The following is a 12797-nucleotide window of genomic DNA, read 5'->3' as shown; positions in this document are numbered from 1 at the left end:
TACTGCTAAATTTACTGCACAAATATGTTAATTTCTTTTGAAAAGAAACATCATTGCTGCATATCATTTCTTTATTTTAAATTAATTTATATAAAGACCAGAGAACAGAAATCTAGCAGACAAGGTCATACAAGCAATTTTCTCAAGTACCCAGAGAACTTCAAACACACAACCAAAAAAAAGAAATCTCCCCAAAACACACATATAAGATCGTTTCACATCAGGAAAAACTACTTCCAGGAACAAGAAGCCTCAAATTTTGCTACCCAGCACTTTACCTTTCTCTAAAGCTGGCAAGTTTTTGCTTTCAGCAATATATATACACTATATAAGTATAACAAGGTTACTTCCTGCAGCTGGTGGGAAACCGAAATAAACGAGGCAGTATGCAGAAAATAAACTGCTCAATTTTACTGCATTGTATCAAGCCCTACCTGTATTTTCAAAGAACAGCTAACTAACCCAAAAAGACGAAATATATTAAAAGTATTTGGATTCATAGTCTGGGATTTTTATGTAAACATGGAAAAGAAAAAAAAAAAAAGAAAATACATTTTTAAGAAGCCTTAAAATTTGAACCAAAAGGGAGCTATCTCTCAGTTTCATCTATCAATAATCAAGTAAAATCAGCTGAACTTTATAGCCACTTTATAATTATAATGAACAGCAATAACTGATTTTTATTTTCTTTCTAGAAGACTAATCAGCAAAATATTTAATGAAAGGTACAAAGGCTAAAATTAAAGCGTTCATCTGTGCTAACTAGGTGTAAAACTAAGATCCAGCTGTTTCACTGAGAATTTGTCAATGATCAAAAAGAACACGTGACTGCTCTTTTCTTTCATTCTTCAAATATATGCATTCCATATTTCTCATCTTTCATCTCCAATGCTATTATGATTCAATTCAGACACACTCTACCACAAGGAAATTGATTTTTTCTAGGAAAAAAATGCAAACAGTTAGAAGAATTAGCAATACATTAACTATCATAAAAAGAAAAAACTGCCATAATTCTGCCATGAAACTTCAGTGGGTCGTAAGAGATGGAGGGGAGTGGGGGGGAGAGGAAGCAAAGTATAAAGCTGTGAAACCTTGCATCTCTCAAACACTTCAGATGTCACAAACAGATGAGGAGGATAGAAACCTAGTATGCATCACAGTGGCCTTACTAATACTCACATTTGTCACACAGTTCAACTCCCTTGCTCTGATATCCTACTAGATAGGAACAAGGCTTAAGCATGTTTCCAGGGGAAATAAAAAAGTTGCCTAAAGTCAGCCTATCATAAAAGTATTCCTCAGCCACTTTATAATCCTCTTGCCATTTACTTTCAAGGAAGATACACATATCTGAGATTCAGAACATTCATCCTTATCAATAACATGGATATCCAAAGCATGCTTCCAAATTCCCAGTGAACTAATATCATTTTACGGGTGCAATGTCCCCTGCACAAATCACACTGTAATTTTATGATATCTTCCATTCAGATTTTCATTGAGAAAGCTCCTTAGTGCACAATGTTAAGAGTTTAATACCAAAATTAATAGTTACCTAACCATAGTCTCCTTTTTACAAGCATTCAGAAAGAATAAATTCCAATTAAATAGGCTGAATTTCTGAAGTTTCTCAGGCTCTGTTTTTTTTTTTAGAATGGAACATCACTAAAAACTTTCACCACCTGGAACTGATTTCCTCCCTTCCATCCCTTACACTTTTAAAACATAAATCATCACAATTGAAGAACCTCTCCATGCCTAGAGCACACAATGAAAACAACAAACAAGTATCATCAGTAGACAACACAGCAGTGAAACCCAAAATGTATTTTAGGCACCAAGAGAAAGACAGCTAAGGAAAAGAGTCCCAAACAATAGTTTCAGAACAATGTCTCTCACTTGTCTCCACTTGCTAAAAAGATCAACCAAACAGAGTAAAAAATCACTTTTAATTAGCTAAGCTATTGATAAAAAGAAAAAAAGAAATTAGTGGTTTTTTGTGGAAATTCCCACCATTATAACAAATGGGTGAAAAATTAATGCTAATGGAGGCATTTAGAAATTTATGTTGCATTAATACTAACTGAGGAAAAGAAGAAAAAGAATGAGTTTTAGGATCTACATCAATGCCATAATTTGAGGGGAGACTCTTCTTGCACCCATGCTATCTGACAATAAAATCTGAACGTTATGTCTCTTAAGAAGCTCCCTAATAGTGCAACTAAAGATAGAATAGGGGAGTACAAGCATTCTCAAAATTTCCCTGTTTCAAGCCTCACTTTCTGTAGAGTTACACTGCAGAAGGCTCTTAGTTCTATACTAATGTAGAATGAACTAATGTAGAATCAACACATGCAATAGTGTGATGCTCGTGCAACCTAAACATTTATTACTCCCAGATCTGTTATTGTCCACTAAGAGGGAACAATTCCATGCACAGGTACTTCCAATAAAAAAAGTATTTGTTGGCTTATGAAAGCAATTTCACTAAAAAAAGCCTCTCTATTCAATACACCTCTTCAAAAGTAAGCTACAGTTATCTGATTTTGGAACTATACTTCCTGAACATATCCAGGAGTTTGGTTTCAGGTAATATACTAATGCTTAAAACAAGGTTGAGAAAACAAACAAACAGATTTTACTGGTATCAACTAACTTGTAAATCATCACCTTGGACTGATCATGACTCAAGACTCAATTAGGCATACAACCCAAACACGTCTGCTTAAGTGAGTTAGCAATTTTGTCAAAATTAAGTTGCTACATTCACAGTCAAGCTTCTCTACACCAAAGAATTGGAATATGTAAACTGAAGATCACCGTAAAAACAACTTTTCCCTACAGGGAAAGGGAGATCAGTTTAATGATGGGTTAGGAAACTCGAGATTAAAATTGTTCTGGGGCTGTTGTCATGTAGTATAGAGTCATTTTATTATCCTTATGTCTTCTTATCATAAAACTAAATACTATTTCATAGAATTTCTCCCTCTACATCTCAAATTCAGTACATCAAAGTGATACTTCCTAATGTATTGTCTCTGTTATTAATTGTCAGGTGCATACATATATGTGGAAACTTACCCCAGATTAACAGATGTATATGGACAAACCCAGAGTCTTCAATTTAAAGAGTTTACAACAAGGGGGTTTGATTATATATGCATGATATATATGCATCTACACAAATGATTCTTTCTAGACTCACACAACACCACTTTATTAGTGCTCCACCAATGTAGGCAGGCGTATCATCACAAAAGCAATAGCCATGTCAAATTATTATAGGATGCAGTGTTTTGTATTACATGCCTTGCTGGCTTTGTTCATCAGCCCCTCAAGAAAGGAAGCATGAAAAGAATTTAAGCAAAATTATAAAATGTAGCCCAGATACATATATCCATTTTTCTATCTCAGAAACATAAAAGATGCTTTTATGTTGTTTCAATGTAAAAGTTGACATTAAAGCCTTGTACACCACTGATAACACAAGCCCCAATATTTAAATGTATTCGCTACACCAGTAGTCTTTCGTATCTCTGGGCAACAAAGATGACAGTTGACTAAAAAGGCACCTTACTCAAATGTTAAACTGGTACATGAAACTTGCCATGACGTATGCCTGGCCAGAGTGGTCCATAAGGATATCTGAAAGTTGCCATAAGCAGTACCTATTTACCTGTTCTGGAAGGCCACTGATGGAAGTATGTTTTTCCTGTGTTTGAGTTGACACTAATGGTGAGACAACAGTTAAGACAGAAAGGTGAACACTGACATTTGTCACACAGTAACCAACAAGGACAACCATCTTGGATGTAACTGATACCAGAGTAAAGATCCAAAACTAGATTTTGTAAGCTCAGCCTTTGGAAATTACAGTACCTTTCCTCCCTCCTCTGACTCTGTATAAACACCCCACCCTACCTCTATATAAACATTTGAAATTAAGTAAAGTTCTGGAAAGCCTGTCTAAAAAGCATAGCTCCAAAACCACAGAAGGGCTGAAACAATGTAACACAGACATTCACAAAAAATAAGCATTCACTCAAAAAATAAGCATTCACTATTGTCAATCCTTATTCCAAAAAGCTGTCCTAATAAATCCTTCCACTATTCACGAAGTGATGAGGTCAACCCAAAAAACTAACAGACTGAGTACTTCAAACTGCTCCCCAAAGTCAGAGCAGTCTACACATTACAGTAATTAACAGTTATTTTCCACCTAATAGACAAGGACCTGCAAAGGCCCCAGAAAGAGAGAACAAAGAAGCTTAGAGACTGAGAAAATGGAACTGCAGTAATTTTAACTGTACAGTCCGAGTTAACAGCACTAGGATTTAATAGCATCATCCAAATTGAAGCTTACCCCTGCAACAATGACTTCCTAGGAAGTTAGGTAAAGCACAACCCCAAGAAATCACACATAGCAGCACATCCAAGGGAAACCAACTCTAACTCTTCCACACATGCTTAATAGCAATATTTTGGGAGTGTAGGAGGAAAAAAGTTTAGTATCTACATATTCACTACAAGATACTACACCTGACTTCCCAGTATCAATAGCTCCACTGTTGATAAAGAGTTGACTTCTCCAGAATAGCTTCATATGTCTATTACAGCGCTCTGGCACAGCCTTTGACCTACAGAGCAAGAAGATGCCATCTTTGTTTTCACAAATTAAAACTCTTCTGCCCTTGTACCCAAAGACTGAGCTTGTAATATGCCACAGAACCATGACATCTATCCCCAGGATATTTTAAAACAGATTAGCCATGACCAAAATGGTCCAAGGACCTTTCAAATAATTAAGTGCCATAAGTTACTGCAAACTATTTACCAAATTTAACTCAAACAGTAACAGTGAGTACAAATTTTCAAAAAAATCCAAACTGGGGAAAAGTAAACTCCCACACAGAAACTGCAAATAGAATGCAGCAGAGGCTATGTGGCCTTTCCAGTACCTTTGATTTAGCAACCTAATGTTTTGGAATTACCAAAACCAGAGCTTGCACATAAAATAGTTACAACAGTTTATTGTAAAAGGATGGAATGAAACAGTTTATTGTAAAAGGAGAGCGAGTTATAATAGGGAAGACAGTAATATATATAGTGTGTAAGAGCAAAAGAACAGCCATGCTAGATCAGAACAAGGGATCCTCTATCCGAGAACACTTCTCCCACAGCAGTCAAAAGCTAACATCTCGATAAAAGTGCATAAACAGGCAAGTAAATAGCACTATTTCCCAAAACACTTTTCCAGTCTCCAGCAAATTGACAGTTCAGACACTTTCTGAGCCAGAAATGGTGCCTTTATACTTTACACCCTTTTATGTTGTCAAGTTTCCACTTAAATTTGGTTAAACTTTTAACAGTTCTTGAAGCAAGACAGTGTGAATGTCAATGCCTATTTACATTTTGGATGAAGAACCTGTAGCTCTTGTACTGAAAATAACAATGAAGAATGAATAAAAATAACTTGCTGCATAAACACTGTCATTGTTACCAAAAAACTGAAAGGGAATAAGATAAAGAAAGGTTTTTATCACACACAAGAGACTTTGGCTTAAAGATGATGGAATTTTTAAAGCACCTTAGGAATTTTATGAAGCTGACATATGGGCACAACTAAAAATACAAATAAACCTCAGAAAATTATTTTTCTGGGAGAAAAAAAAAAGGCTTCAGGACATTTAGGTGGGGTTGGGTTTTTTGGTTGTTTTTTCCCCTTTAGGAGACTGAAACAGGAAGAAGGTGGCGACAATAATAACTTCTAATCAGTAACTCTGCAGTCCATCGGTATCAGTGTTCATTATGCCATGGATGTGTATTTGAAACTCTTTATTCACCTGAAACTTTTAATTACCTTTACTGTGGACGCACCTGGAATTAGAACTAGAAGTCACACCTACATCCATTCTAACAGTGGCACTCTACTGCCTGAACACAGCTAACCCCAAAAAGGCAAACTACCTGTGGGCTTTTCTCACTTTTCTGGGATCTGAAGCTCATAGAGCCATTTGTCTTTCCTCAGGAGGAGTTTAAAGTATTCTTATTGCTATTACCATAATATAAGGCTCATTTTAAAGTAGCTTAATAAAATCTTTTCTACATAGTTATTTCACACAGTTAGAAGAACACAGAAACGCTAGGGTAAAAAACTGCTTTTCTGGTTCTTCAACTTCAGAAAGAAATTAAAGTACAAGCAAACCAGATGCAGCTTAAGTCCAAAACATTTTAAGTGGGGAAAGAGAGGAGAAAGGCGTTTGATCACTATTAATTTTATCATTTTAGTGTTAAAGATTACCTCAAAACTGGCTGCTGCCACGTATCCAACAGCTTCATGTACTGCAGTACTGTGTTCTGCAGCTTCATCCCTCTAGATTTTCTCTGCCAGCCTACGTTTCCTGAGTGCTTTGGCCCAACACACTCCTAACATGCTACAAAATAGATTACGGTTCACCAAGCACCCTTACCATAAATTTATAAGCACTGTACTTTATTATTTAAAATACCGCTTCTGTAAAGAGGATATAGAAGCTTATCACAGCCTTGAAATGCAGGCCAATCTGAAAAATCATGATCATATACATATAGTCCGAGCCAGCCTTGCAGAAATCTCATGCATTACAGACAAACAAGCATTTTCCCCAGGCCACTTTTATAAAGCATAAAGAAGGAAGACAAGGCACTCTCAGTTTGGTAATGATGCAGATTCACACCACACACTCAAACTCATATCTACACAAAAGCCCTTAAACCAAGGACAGCATAAACTTTGAGTCCAAGCTTATTTGCATGCATAGAAATTTAGGTCAAAACCCAACTCTGTTTTTATTCAGGTTAGAACATGCCCACTTTGCAGCAGACAGCAAATCTCAGGTTTTGACAACCTTCCAACACCACCCTACATTTCCTCCACAGTTTTTCATTCCTTTGGCTCACTCTCTACCCACTCACTTTTTATGTATCAGTCTTCAAACATCAATCAGATATGTTGTTCAGAGAGAAATACATTAATCCTTCATTCCTCTGCTCTACTTACACACTACTCTGCTCACGCCAAACAGCACTAATGAAGCGTTGTCCGTGCATGTGATTTTTTGGGGGTCAAGAAGTTACTCTTGTTCACACTAGTGTATTGACTGCTCTCTTGTATGAGTACAGGAAAGAATGTAGAAGAAAGCTGCATAACTTGTCACTGACTTTGTTTACACTGTTTGTTGCAGAAGCTGGTAGGTGGGATCACACTACAGGAAAAGAAAGGATAGTCCCGTGATTTAAGCAATTTAATTATAACCCAGGGAACTAAATTCTATTCCTCTCTCTTCTATGTAATAAAAAAATCCCAAACCACAAACTTTGTCTTATTTAAATAGATGTCACACATAGTATGTACCTTAGTCTTTGAGCATTTATCTGCAAGTAAAATCAAAGAGAATCTTGTACTGAAAACAGACCACTATAAAATTGTGGTCCACAGACCACTATAAAAAACTATATTCTGACAGAATGGAAATGGATATAGACATCCTGAACTGGGTGCAAAAAATTAGCATGTAGTATTGACATTGCTGACAAGATTTATGCCTCTACCTATCAGTAGGTCTTTACTTTGGGTTGGTTGGTTTTGGGGTTTTTTTTTATACTATTAAAGTTCACCACTTGAGAAACTGTTATAATAACACAATAAAAATTCATGAGAAAAATAACAGTGTCTTGAATAAAAAGAGATTTGAAGTAAAGTCCCATTTATGCGGGCTAACAAAACCCCTGAATACCTACCATTTTAGTACAGCTAACAGTATCACAAACTTTAGTTTTAAACTAAATTTAGTAACAAATTTAGTAAAATTTAGTAACAAATCAAATCAATAAAAAACGCAGGTCTGTAGAGAGATCATGCAGTGACACACATAAGCCGTACATGCATATTGCTGGAATAACTGTCCTTCTCTCACGTCCAAGCAGCTACAGATCAGACTTTTTTAATTCTAAAATATTACAGATTGTTTCAAAGTACAGTCACCTTGGTTCTAACATGTTTCAAAAGGATAAAAATGCAACATTCATTTAACCCTACCCAAAGCAACAAACTCTTACTTCTTTAACTCTGGCAGTCAACAAACTGCTCATATTTGGAAGGTGAACTTGACCACTCAACAGCAGTACCTACAGAGCAATAAATTAATCAGTTCAGAGTGAGGGCCTGCATACTCTAGTTGGCATGCAGTACTATGCCTGAGCATATAAATCATGCTATGCCTAAGCATGTAACATTTTAAATCCAAATCCTCAGGTTATGCAAAGAAAAAAGATTCATGACTTAGAATCTTGACTCATGGAAAAATGAGCCAGAGTAAATCAATACTTAAATTAAAAGAAGCACAAAAACTTTAAATCCAAGAGATAAATTGAGAAAAACTCTATGTGCCATTCATAAGTTTTTCTTTTGGAGGATGGGGCAGGGAAGTGTCTAATAAGATGTGGAAAACTTTAGAATAACAACATTCAGATACCAATGACCTTAATGTTTTTCTGGCAGTAGTTTGCATTTGGACTAAGAAAAACAGGGGCGGGAAAGCCAGCTCAGCCACCAGAAAACCACACCAGATATTTTAAAAAATAGTTACAACACAGAATCAACAAATTCCATTGTATAACAAGAGCAGCTAACCAACTCTAAAGAGCCGAACACGATCCCCAAGCACCCGCCTCAGACAGCACTAGCCAGCACCACAGAGATGGGCACTGCAGCATGCGCTGAAGGTCAACATTTTCAGGCCCTGTTTTTATGTGTGCTTCCCCTAGTCACGTCAAAATACCGGGACCGAAAAATCGCCCATCAAGACATGCTTCGCTTCATGAATTAAAAGACCGAGGAGAACCACGGGACGGGAGGAGGGGGAGACAGACCATGCACCCCTTAGCTCCGCACACTTCCAGCAAAAGCAGAGGCTACTGAGGAAGCAGAGCGGGAGGGAGAGATTGGCCGGGCGCAGGCACCTCGTTAGGCACTACGCGGAGCGCTGACAGCACGTCTCGTTTCCACGGGTTACGAGATCCCGCTCCTTCCCCGCCCCCCCAGGCAAGCCGCCGGGCCCAGTCAGAGCGAAGAGGCGCTCTCTCCCCTCGCCCTGTCCCCCGGGGAGCCCCTTACCGACACGCACCGCACTCCTTCACACCGTTCCCCCCCCTGCCCCAGCTCCCCGCCGCCGGAGCTGCGTGTCCGTGCCTGCCCTTGGGGCTTGCCCCTCCCGCCGCCCGGGGCAGCGCGGGGGAGGCGGTTGGTCCTCACCTGCATCCCCGGCAGGCCCGTCTGCACGGGGGAGTGAGCCATGGCGGCGGCAGGGGACAGGGTTTAGCTCATCTCCACACACTCTCTCACACTCACTCACTCACTCACTCACATACATACATACACACACACACACACACACTCCTCCTCCTCCTCCTCCTCCTCCTCCTGGCCCTTCCCCCGAGTGAGCAGCGCCTGTGCGCCGGCGGTGGGAAAGGGGCCGTCCCAAGCTCGGGCTCTTCAGGGCCCCGTCACAGATGCAACGGCAGCCTCCTCATCCCTCCTCCTCCTCCTCCTCCTCCTCCTCCTCCTCCACCTCCACCTTCTCCTCCTCCCCCAGGCCGCACGCGCAGGGCGGCCGTTACTGGTGCGGTCGCGCGGGGGCCCTGACTGCGACACGATGACAAACCTGGCGCGGGGGGGAGGGGGGGGCGGAGAGGAGGGGGGGCAACCGGCCGCGCGCGCGCCCGACCCGCCTCTCCCAGCCGGCTACCTGCACGCGCTGCCCCGCCTGGGTTCCGTCACCGGCCCCCGCCGCCATCGGCAAACGGCCGGCGGGCAGCGGGCGAGGGGAGCGAGGAGACTAAAGGCCCCGAGCGCCGCCCCGCCATACGTACCGCGGGGTGTGGAGCCCCGCCGGCTCCCGGGCGCCGGGCTTGCATCGTCCTCGGGGCGGCGGGCGGCAGGCGGCGGGGCCCGCACCGGGGCCGCAGCCTTCGCCTTTTCGGTGGAGGCAGCCCACAACTAAAGACCTGCTTCTACTCTCCCGTAGCCTCAGTGAAAAGCGACTTCCCGGCTGCCGGTGAAGCAGAACAGGTGAAGCGAGGCAAGCACCAGGCTCGGAGGTTGCTGGCTTAAAATAAGGAAACGGGGGTGAGGTGGTAGGTCAAGATTGCAGAAACCTTAGACATTTTCTGGTATGTCCCTTTCCTGCCTCCCCTTCACTTGGACGCTTTAAGAAAGGTCACAGTAATGCTATCGCTCTGCTGAGGTTTCAGGAAGCAGTTGACTTCCTGACAGAAGTTGCAAAAACAGTAAACCAAAATGACAGTCATGTTTTTACAGTACTTCCTAAACGGGTCTCTCTGCAGTCGGGTCTCCCCCACGTCAGAGAAACCCTGGACCCATGCAAAACCCTTAAGAACTTGACAATGCTATATTCCCTATACTTGGCCTATTTAAGCCTAGATTCAAGAGCTCCATCACACAATTTCCAATGCACTATAGGATGCCCTAAGACTGCCTCCTTTTTTGCCCCCACAAAAAGCTAGGTAGTTCAATGAGTATTAAAAGTATTGAAACCTGTCGGCCAGTGGGTCTGGGATCCACAGGACAGTGGTCCACTGTCTTCAACTGAATTAAAGAAAGGGGTGAGCATCCACCACAGCGTAAATTACTGTTCAGTAGGTAATTCACTAGAGAGTTTGTACAAACATCCTAACTGCAGGCAACACTTTAAAATATAAAATGGCCTTATTGATACGTGGTTAGAACTCCCACTGAAGTTTTTCCTCTAGCTGTAATATTCTTTGTTGTCTAATGTGGGCTGAGCTAATGCTACACGATCTTGTTTTTCTGAAACTTGTAGAAACATGAAAGTCTCTTAAGATTTCTACCCCTTAGTCAACCTCGAATAAAATTAGCTAACAAACAGTCTTATACAGGCCTGTATGTGACCATACACACACACTGATTGTTTCCCTGAGAAACTGGACTCAATATGCCAGGTCTTGAGTACAGTGAAACATGGAAAGGATAATGGATAGAAATTGTGCAGAAAATTGAACCATTGGAATTCTTTTCTTAGCTGTTCATGAAGGAGTTGCTAGTTTCCTTAATGCTGGAATGGAGTTTAAATTATGGGGGTTTTAGCTTCAGGAAATATGAGCATGTTTCTACTGTTTACTGTTATGTAATTTTCTAAGGAATGTAAATGTTTTTATTTGAGTTTTACCCCAGACAAAAATCAAATTAAATAACAGTCACAAGATTCAGTATCAAAACTTTCCATTTAGATTGTTTTCTAAAGCATTTTTGCAATCTTTTCTTAAAAAAGTAGAGCTCCACTGTTTGTAGTAAATTTTTTTAGCTTGCTGGGGAGAACATCAATGGGCTACAAGCGAACCTTTTCCTATGTCCCATGAATGCCATTAAGCCTTTGCTACCTCACATAATATTAAAAATCCTCATTGAGAAAATGTCAAGTTTTACATTGCCTATGTAGCTTTATTTTTGCTCTTTTCTATTTAGTCATTACGATAAAGATTTTATCAGCTGCTTCACTTTTTCTACAGGTGCACATTCAGTGCAGAGTGAAAACTAAAAAAGGGATAAAATTAAGTTATATCTTTTTTATAATGAAAGGTATAAAGCTATTATTTTCTGTCTATTAGCATATTCTCCGAGACTTAAATAATTTTCATAAGGAAAGTGTACTTGATTTGCTAGAGTTGTTTATCTTGCTTTCTACGTTTAGTTTGTAGATTCTCTAGCTCAAGGCAGATAAGCACAAAAAAGTTCCCACATGCTAGCTGCTCTGAAATAACTTTCCTCATGTAAGCTCCTAGCCTAGGGCCACTGTGAGGTCTTTCTCGTGCTTGTATGCCATCATTGAGTAAAGATCATGGATTTATTTCATCTCAGGGTTTCAAAGTCATGCGTTACATGTTCAACAAGAGACTGCCTGAAAAATTATTGTTTGAGCCAGTGGAATAAGCTCTGTGAGCTGATCTACTTGTTAAATGCAGGAAAACAAAGGAGCGGATTCAAAATTCCACATCATAAACCAGATACCAGTCTAAGTTAAGTTCTAATGAAGCCAGAACAATGTTTTAGAGTGGCTAATTTCTGTCAGGTTCTGTATTTTATACCATGTCTTATGTTCTGATACACTTCCAGTTTCTCCCCTGGACTTGAAGAAATTTTAACCAAAATAGTTTTTGTAATCTTAAAATAACGAAATGTGTTTCTGTTTGCTGTTAGTTTTGTAAATGCTAATCTTTCAGTCTAATTTTTGGCTCCATCCTCACAGACTAAATAACAGAAGCCTTGCAAGTTTTCCTCTCATTTTCTCGAACTTTTTTGAGAGAAACTGATTTTGTGGATTATACTCCAAAGAAAGGCTACTCTTGCAGAAATCTTTATTAAAAGTAGAATGATTACTTGTTATGATAGCCTGCCATCCCAGTACAATGACAGAGACTTCACAAATAAACAGTTCTTATCATTAAGATCATTCCCTGTTGTATCTTTTTGAAGCCAGATGTTTCCAGCATGCAAAGATTCAATTTACTTTATGTGTAGACCTCTCAATACCTGGTTTGCTTTCAATTTAAAACAATTAAAAAATTTAAATTTTAAAAATTTAAAAATTTCTGAATATGCAGAGATTTTCTGCTTTGATGATTATATAGGAAAAAAGTTACAAAAGAAAAATATAACTACATCACTGTAATGGCAGTGACTGTGAACTTCCTGTTTATAAACTACCTGTGAAGAAAAA

The 12797-nt window shown here is 39.6% G+C and overlaps 1 protein-coding gene across 1 annotated transcript in view; it reads right to left on the bottom strand.

Annotated features, from left to right (window-relative positions):
* The window catches only part of STK24 (serine/threonine kinase 24), a gene marked incomplete at both ends in the record, with an annotated part of 63806 nt that extends 54469 nt beyond the window's left edge, over positions 1 to 9337 (bottom strand). Inside the window, one exon of the mRNA XM_082015625.1 lies at positions 9296 to 9337. Coding sequence (XP_081871751.1) covers positions 9296 to 9337 — 42 coding nt within the window. The remainder of the gene's footprint in view (positions 1 to 9295) is intronic.
* Between the last annotated feature and the right edge of the window lie 3460 nt (positions 9338 to 12797).

This window comes from Phaethon aethereus (genome assembly GCF_964289735.1).
Source record: "Phaethon aethereus genome assembly, chromosome: 1".
Classification (NCBI taxonomy): domain Eukaryota; kingdom Metazoa; phylum Chordata; class Aves; order Phaethontiformes; family Phaethontidae; genus Phaethon; species Phaethon aethereus.
This window is presented reverse-complemented; position numbering and strand designations above follow the sequence as displayed.